At 44.6% G+C, this 8584-nt stretch overlaps 1 protein-coding gene across 1 annotated transcript; it reads right to left on the bottom strand.

Annotated features, from left to right (window-relative positions):
• Nucleotides 1–1125: 1125 nt before the first annotated feature.
• Nucleotides 1126–7305, bottom strand: LOC306936082 (uncharacterized protein). Its single transcript, XM_079519517.1, has 4 exons — nt 6932–7305; nt 4751–5164; nt 3270–3545; nt 1126–2886 (listed from the first exon to the last, which is right to left on the bottom strand). Exons 1-4 carry the CDS (start codon nt 7103–7105, stop codon nt 2653–2655), a joined length of 1098 nt encoding a protein of 365 aa, XP_079375643.1. The 5' UTR covers nt 7106–7305; the 3' UTR covers nt 1126–2652.
• Between the last annotated feature and the right edge of the window lie 1279 nt (nt 7306–8584).

The following is an 8584-nucleotide window of genomic DNA, read 5'->3' as shown; positions in this document are numbered from 1 at the left end:
AAAATACCACCAATTTCTTTTCTGCTCAGTCTGTCTCATAGAAGGGCTGTGGGCAGTTCAGAATCCCGTCCACCAGTGACATCATCGATGGGGAATCCAAGCGAAACTGCAGGCTTTCCAGCCCTGAAAAGTTGCAATGCGAAAATGGAAGCCATCGTTCTAACGATAATACAAATCTAAACATTTTTGGTTAAAAAAAAATCTGCCTAATGATGTCACTGGTGGACAGGTTTCTGAACTGCCCACAGCCCTCCTATGAGACACAGACTGAGTAGGATTTTCTTTTGCCATTTTATCATGATTATTAGTGGGGACCTATTATATGAAGATAGGTTGAACAGTGGTCCTTTAATACAAGTTACAACAGCTAGGGTCCACCTTTTTCAATTCATCAGACGTGAAGACAGAATTACCACTCTGGTAGAAAAGTCTAGTCTGGTAACTGCCTTTCTGACAGAATTACCACCTGATGAATGCATTTCTGATAGAAATACAGTGTGATAAATGTATTTCTGACAGAAATAGCAGTCTGTCTTTCTGACAGAATTACTGGTAACTGCCTTTCTGACAGAATTACGATCTGATGAATGCATTTCTGATAGAAATACAGTGTGGTAAATGTATTTCTGAACCCTAACCCTAACACTTATCACTAAGGGTTAGTAAAGAGTTAGCTCTGGTCCATAGCTCTATTGCCGTTGCATTTGGCATTAGAGCTATGGACCAGAGCTAGTAAAGACTCAGAATATAGTGGGAAGTTGGTAAGTGGTACGGTCGCCCCTTTTCCATCTCGCCCCCACGAAAAGTGAAGAACGGTCACCCTGGATTTTCATAAAGTGAAACTCGTCCCAAAGCCGTGGATAACTCACCCCACAAGCGTGGATATCTCGCTCCGAAAGTGTGGATATCTAGCCCCATGTTTATTTTACCAGATTTCTCATATTTTAGAACATGTTACACACCAGTTTAGCCATACACTTGACACCCAGTTCTGTTACCCCAATGGAAAAAAGCCAATGTGTTCTTGGGTTTAACTCCTCTTAGCAGACCTTGTATTGTATTGTACCTTTGTGCTTTTTCTGGAAACTGAAATACAGTAATCAATCAATACCCAACAAAATGATGAACTGTGTTCTTCAAATCCAGGTTTTTATTAAGCAATGATTCACACCTTAGCATAAATCACATACATCTGAGATTGACTTCTGTTGCTGTTTAGACACGTTACCCCTCTTTAAAGATGCACAATTACTGCCACCTTGTGGCCAAAAGGTAATGCCATCAATCTCCCCAGATACTGTAAAGTTAGAAAAACAAAATATAGGTCTTGAGTATCTAAACAATGTTGCTCTCTCTCTCTAAAGCATATCAAGGACATCATTCAGTATCATAGTAGTCAGCATTAACTTAAAATAAAAACATAAAAAGAAATACACCTTTACCTCAACCCATGTATGTAAGAAACATCAACCTGGATATCAAAACTATGATGAAAATGTTCATCAACTGCCTTTTTTCACTCATGAAAACCAGATAAAACCAACTAGAAACTAAGCTATGATGACAAACTATAACTCAATGTATTGACGTCGACAAACAATGAAAATGTTAGGGAGAAGAGACACTTTTAGTACGGGTGTCACGCTCTAAAAATAGCTGATCAACAAGCTTGCAACACATTGTGAGCTTGTAGTTCAGCTATTTTCAGCATGCATCTAAATAAAAAAAATGGCATTAAGATGCCATCATAGTTAGTTACAAAAATCAACTGTAGATTCAGTTGGCAAAAATTACTAAAACTAAAGTGAAATTTTATTCAAAAGACGAAATCAAAATCTGCCTAATCTTTTTAATGACAGATGTAGCCACTGACTAGACCAAAAAAAGTGTTCCAAGAAACCCGCTAGCATAGCTCTGGGAGAACAGCGCAGCTGCGTTTTATGTTTTGATTAGGTGTTCCATCATGTTCGTTTGAAGCGCGGCTCGATGGCTACTTCAAACCAATCAGATGGCTTCCTCGAAACGACCTGTTGTACGGTATAATCCACCGTGGTGCATCTGGCTTTGTCGAGCGCCCGTACGAACACAATTTGTGTGCCCACAGCAGTGGTGACAACAACAACACAAACGTATGTGGGGAAGAATCACGCATAACGAATATAAATCAGGGAGGGGAAACAAAGGGGTCAAAAGAAAACAACAACAACATTATATTAAAGCTGCTATAAGCAATAATACGTCAAAATGTTAATGGCCTTTTTATTTTTTTGGTATTCAGACAGCCAGCAATGGGTAAAACGCTCCCACAAAAAGATTAGTCTCTGTGACACATCTAGGGGCCACAATCTGCATTCAAAGGTTTTCCTAGAAGCTTTGTCAAAGGTCGATTTGCCTGTCTACTTCCTGACTGGTTAGTCATTTCGACCAATGACAAAGCTTCTAGGAACATCTTTGAATGCAGATTGTGGCCCCTAGATGTGTCACAGAGACTACATTCTTTTTGGGAGTTGTTTTACTCATTGCTGGCTGTCTGAATACCGAAACATAAATAAAAAACAACATAAAGATGTGGACATATTGCTTATAGCAGCTTTAACACAGTGCTGGAAGTTATTTGGGATGGTATCGAGGTACCAGGCGTCGCTGTGTTCGTCATAAGTTATCTGGGATGGTATCGAGGTACCAGGCTTCGCTGTGTTTGTCGTCTCGCGCGACGTTCCCGTCCAGATAGTTTTGGCTCCAGGCGTCCCCGGGAAGAGGAGAGCTGTCGCGGGCCACCATCATTCCGTCGTCACCCTGGTCATCGCCGTCATCGGCGCCCTCCGCCTTCCTGGTCGCAGATTCCTGCGTCTTCCGTCTCTTGGCGTTCTTCTCCGACGAGCAGGGCTGTCACGGATTAGAACATTTTAACATGACGATTAATAATCACACACACACAAACGATTTAATTGTGTTTCCGACTGTCGATGTCAACGCATGAATTAAAATTACTTTGCCGAAATATTACAGTGCATATATGACTAAATGATATTTAGCAACTTCTTTATACTTACTACAAAAAAAACATCTAATAATGGAAATACCTGATGCACACGCTCGCAACGCGTCATGCTGTGAGCTTGTACATCGGTTGCTTCCACAATTGTTTTGAAAATATTTGCAAATGTATGAATATTTCTCAAAACGGTTACGAGTGACGATTATGGCAAAATATTTGTGATCATCGCAAACAACTGCGATTATGTAAATGACGACGAGGGGGGCCTTACCGAGGAGAAGCAGCGTTCGTCAGGGTGGTGGTACTCGAGGCATTTGGTGCACAGCTCGGGCTCGCTGGAGGTGGGACAGTCGCGTAGCGACGCCGCCCACGACTGGTGGTAGCCGGTCACCGCTGCCTTCTGCACCTTCCTCTTCTCGCGGTCGCGCAGTCGCTTCCTTTGCCCTTTTGTGAGCGGAATGTCCGCCGCGGACAAGCCCCCCACCGCCTCCATGGCAATCTCTCTGGTTGTCGTATTCACCTCCTGCAGGTTTTGTTTTCTAAAGGACTAGGAGAAAGAAAAAAAGGCCGGGACATTTTCATAACCATCTGTATGTAATAGGATAAACTTTGCTGTGAGCGACAAGTCGCGAAAACAGTGTGAGACTGTAGATGGTGGGGGGACATTTAAAAGGTTGCCCAAAATAGTGATGCCAGGGTTAATTGTGGTTAGTGTAAAACTTGTTATTAAATTGTAGGCACTGGCCTACTTGGACCGATGCAAGTTGGAAATGCATGCCCCACCCAGTTATTATGTCTGTGTCCCTTTATGCCCATATATGGAGTTCTTTGTCAGGCATGCCCAAATCTAGAGTCTATGCAGATGTCAGAAAGATGTCAGAACAGGCCAGCTATGGCGATATATGGGTGATCAGGTGCGGAGCCCGGGCAGAGGCCTCTTGTGGCGGTTCTGGACAACCGTGGGTCCGACCGACTCGACACCGGGCACTGCAGTGCACTCCCTGTGGGGGTGTGGAACGTGTGCGTGTCAAATTTGAAGTCGGTGGGGCGAGCGGTTCTCGAGTTACGTGCATTACATGTACAGACAGACGTACAGAGACATTTATAGTTCTGCAAACCAGATAAAGGCTTTAAACTTTGCCTTTATTCCGAGACCATTAGGGCTTTATGGAAAATGCTTCTGAACATAAATGCTACTTTGACCACTACAAATGCTCAAAATAATGTACAAGCCAGATAGGCTATTTTCGCTGCACATGCTTCCACAAGATAAGACATGCTGGCTCTCCTATGGAATCCAAATGACTGAAATCAATCATTGGTCTGAGAACTTTTAAAATCTTTAACCCATTTTGGGCGGGAACCCCTTTTGGTGTTTTAAGCATTTATGTCATGCTTTAGCTGTTGAAAAATAGCAAATCTACAAGCTCATAGTGCGGCACTCGGTGCCGCGCTATGAACTTGTAGGTCTTCCATTTTTGAAAAATCGTGAAAAAGCGGCACAGATCTTTGAATATATATTCTTACAGAGCGAACTTTTTTAACTCAAATGTTTGCTTCTGAGGGGTTCCTGGAACAACATATTTTCAGATGGGGGTCGGTGGCCAAATGCATATAATTTTCGGCGTCCTTGACATGAAATATTGACCACCACTGATAAAGAAACACAGGTATTTCAGAAAACTGTCAGCATTTAGAAGACTTTTTTCCCCCTTCGACGTCAGGTCAAAATGGGTTACCGCCAATGCTCACCTTCGTTGGGGCCGGCAGCTGCAGTGGTTGCGGCGTCTGCGGCGGCTGTGGCGGCGCCGGCCGGTCCCCCGCGGCGCGGCAGATCCTGACGGCTCCGTCCAGCGTCAGCCCCTCCACCTTCAGCAGCGTCGCTCGGACGGCCTGGTTCTCCACGCCGAACAGGATCTGGTCGCGCACCATGGAGTCCTTGAGGTTCAAGGCGCCGAAGTTGCACGTCTGCGCCTTCAGCCGCAGGTCGGCCAGGAAGCTCTCGAAGGGCTCGCCCGGCTGCTGCGTCCGAGAGCGGAACACGTACCTCCAGTACGCCTGGTTCCTCTCCTGGGAGCAGTGGAAGTCAAACTTCTCCAGCACCACGTCCAGCGTTATCCGGTCTTCTGGACGCTCGAAGTTGAAGGTGTTGTACACCACCTGGGCCTGCAGGTTAAGTGTCTTATACTTTAGTTTAGCTATTGAAAAATATATACTAGCTCATAGCTACGAGCTTGTAGATCTGCTATTTATTTTAATCGTGAAAATGTGTGCAAATTTTGTATGTATGTATGTATGTATTTGGTTAAAATGGGTAAGGTTTTAAAAAAAGGCAAAAGCATGCTCTGTTGCACTGGCCTAAAAGTGGGTCCTTTAAAACTGCTTCAACTTCTGAGAGTGTTTGGTTCATTAGCCACCAGATGGCATACCTTATAAGTATGTATGTATGTATGTATGTATGTATTTAAAAGGGTGGCTTTTTTGTAAAATCACAGCCTACAGTCGCTCTGGATTAAGAGCGTCTGCTAAATGCCTAAATTGTAAATTGTACAATACCTTCATATATTTAAAATCCAAAGTAAGGTTACCAGTGAAGGGCAACATGCCTATTCACTGGGGACTATGCAAGGCAGAGCATATGTATGTATGCATGTATGTATGTATGTATGTATATTGTATGCATGTATGTATGTATGTATACACACACACACACACACACACACAGGTTTGACCACCGCTACGTTTTTCAGAAAATGTCACAATTTAGAAGACATTTCGTAGAATCAGTCAGGAGGACAGTGCCCATGTCGTCTTCTCCAAAGTGAGTGGCCCCCACGCACAGCCACAACACAACAAACCCAGAACAAAAATATGCTCATCGCCACAGTGTGATTATAAGCTCTGTATCACTGGTGGTTTCCTTCAAAACGGACCTGATAAAAAACATCAGGAGACCACCAGGGGACGTAGATTTTAATTCCCATCGAAAGGAGGCGTCATTCTTGCTTTAAAATTTAGAGTTGCTTTCAAATTTTCCTCCACTGTTTGTACATGTTTGTATTCATGACATGCATGATTAAATGTGTTCATAATATACTATGTTGATAAATTGAATACAAGTCCCCAGTTATTCTTTTAAGCCTGAATGTCTTGCTGACGGTATGCTTTTCACATTTCTGACTAATAAAGTATTCAAGTAAATCAATAAAAGAAAATGCAAATAAAATCGAGGTCTGGTGCCCACTCCGTTTTGGTGCCCACATTTCCATAGTACTAGTGCGGCAGTGCCCACTCCTTCGAAACCTGGTGCCCACTCTGCTTTGGTGCCCAGATTTTCCTAGTGCCCACTCCTTCGAAACCTGGTGCCCACTCTGCTTTGATGCCCAGATTTTCCCAGTGCCCAATCCTTCGAAACCTGGTGCCCACTCTGTTTTGGTGCCCAGATTTTCCCAGTGCCCACTCCTTCGAAACCTGGTGCCCACTCTGTTTTGGTGCCCAGATTTTCCCAGTGCCCAATCCTTCGAAACCTGGTGCCCACTCTGTTTTGGTGCCCAGATTTTCCCAGTGCCCACTCCTTCGAAACCTGGTGCCCACTCTGCTTTGGTGCCCAGATTTTCCTAGTGTCCACTCCTTCGAAACCTGGTGCCCACGCTGTTTTGGTGCCCAGATTTTCCTAGTGCCCACTCCTTCGAAACCTGGTGCCCAGATTGTCCTAGTGCCCACTCCTTATAGAGGCCTGGTGGGCCACAAGGGAAATGTGGTCAAGTAGGAAGAGTGGGCTGGGCACTATACTTTACTAGTGCACTATACTATAGTGGCCATCTCTTCATAGATGCCCAGTTTTCCCTTAGTGGGCCAGAATTGGTGCCCACTATTTGGACCAAATGTCCATTTTAGTTCAGTAAATTATTTATTATTATTATTATTTTGTACCTGTGGTCCTGCGACGCTGAGCAGTTTAGAGACCTTCCATGGCTCCCCGGACTTATCTCGGCCCCAGGCCCGCAGGTAGAGCAAGAAATGCTGCTTGAAGCTCAGCCAGTTGCTCTCCACGTCGCCCGTTAGCCTTAGCCTCGGCGGCGCTTTCAGGTGGAGATGCATCGGCATACCGTTCTGTTTGCTTTCGTTGATTTATAAAACAATGCGTTTCTGACTGTAATCTGTAGGGACAGAGAAAGAAACTAATTAGAACTGCAGCGTTGCGGAGCGTCGCTCATTCACCGAACGACATTTATTTTACTTGAAAACATTAGCTTCGTTCTCTCTCCGATGAGAGAGTATTGCTACTACAAATGTGATTGGCTTGGAGAGACTTCCGCCTCTTTCCTTATTGGACTGAACTGAGGGTTCCTAACAATTATATCCGGTCTTGAGCGGATACGGAAACAGTCTGTGTGCTTAGATTTATGTGTATCATGAAATGACCGGATACAGTAGGCGGGTTCAAGAGCGGACCTGAGAAGTGAACAGCAAATAGGAAGTATCACGATCAGTGGTTTCTCAACCAGTGGTCCGGAGACCACCAGCGTCCTTGAGGGGGTTCCAGGTGGTCCTAAATCAGTGGTTCCCAAAGTGGGGTCCGGGGACCCCTAGGGGTCCTTGAGGGAGTTCCAGGGGGTCCTAAATCAGTGGTTCCCAAAGTTTTTGATTGATTGATTGAAAATTTTATTAACAGAATTACAGTACATTTCAAGCACAAACTCAATACAAAGGCTGTTAACTGTGAGTGGACGACCCAATTAAGCATTACACTTGTTTACAACAGGGTCCACCATGTTCAATTCATCAAAACATTTAGAGACGTACAAATAGACACTTCTATATAGACAAAGAACAGTACAGGAATTCATCATAATGGAGGTAAAAAGGGAAAAGAAACATATACAGTGAGGGGAAAAAAGGGGGGGCGGTGGGGGGGGATTCAGATTTTACGGGGGCCAGTTTCGAATTGCAGCCATCCGTAGGTGCCCTTTGAGAGCGGTTTTGAAGGAGTCAAGGGATTTGCATGTCTTAATGACTGTTGGTAGGGCGTTCCACATTTTGGTGGCATAGGAGCGAAAATAATTTAGTCCCTTGTTTGTGCCGAATCTGGGTTGAACATGATTCGTTGCACTCCCTCTGGTGTTGTGGGTGTGGACTTCGTTAACATTAAGGAAGTATCTACACAGGTACATGGGTATCTTGGTGGAGTATCGAATCTTGTGGACCAGACCCATTGCAAGATGCTGTACTCTGTCGCCGACCCTAAGCCATGCCAGTCTGTCAAAGTGGGCAGGGGTGAGGTGGGTTCGGGGGGTGAGGCCAAGTAGGAGCCTGACCAGTTTGTTTTGGGAGGTCTGGAGCCTAGTTTTAAAGTGGGGTCCGGGGACCCCTAGGGGTCCTTGAGGGAGTTCCAGGGGGTCCCCAGCTAAATGACAGTTTGGAACCAAATGGACCCTTATGGGTCTGTAACTCAGAGAGTGTACAAATGGAACCAAATGGACCCGTACGGGTTCATTTGGTTCCATTTGTACACTCTCAGAGTTAAATTAACATTGATTTTACAATATCAATTGGGGTCTCACTGTCTCAGAGATAGAAATGCCA

Source organism: Electrona antarctica, assembly GCF_951216825.1.
Source record: "Electrona antarctica genome assembly, chromosome: 14".
NCBI lineage: Eukaryota > Metazoa > Chordata > Actinopteri > Myctophiformes > Myctophidae > Electrona > Electrona antarctica.
This window is presented reverse-complemented; position numbering and strand designations above follow the sequence as displayed.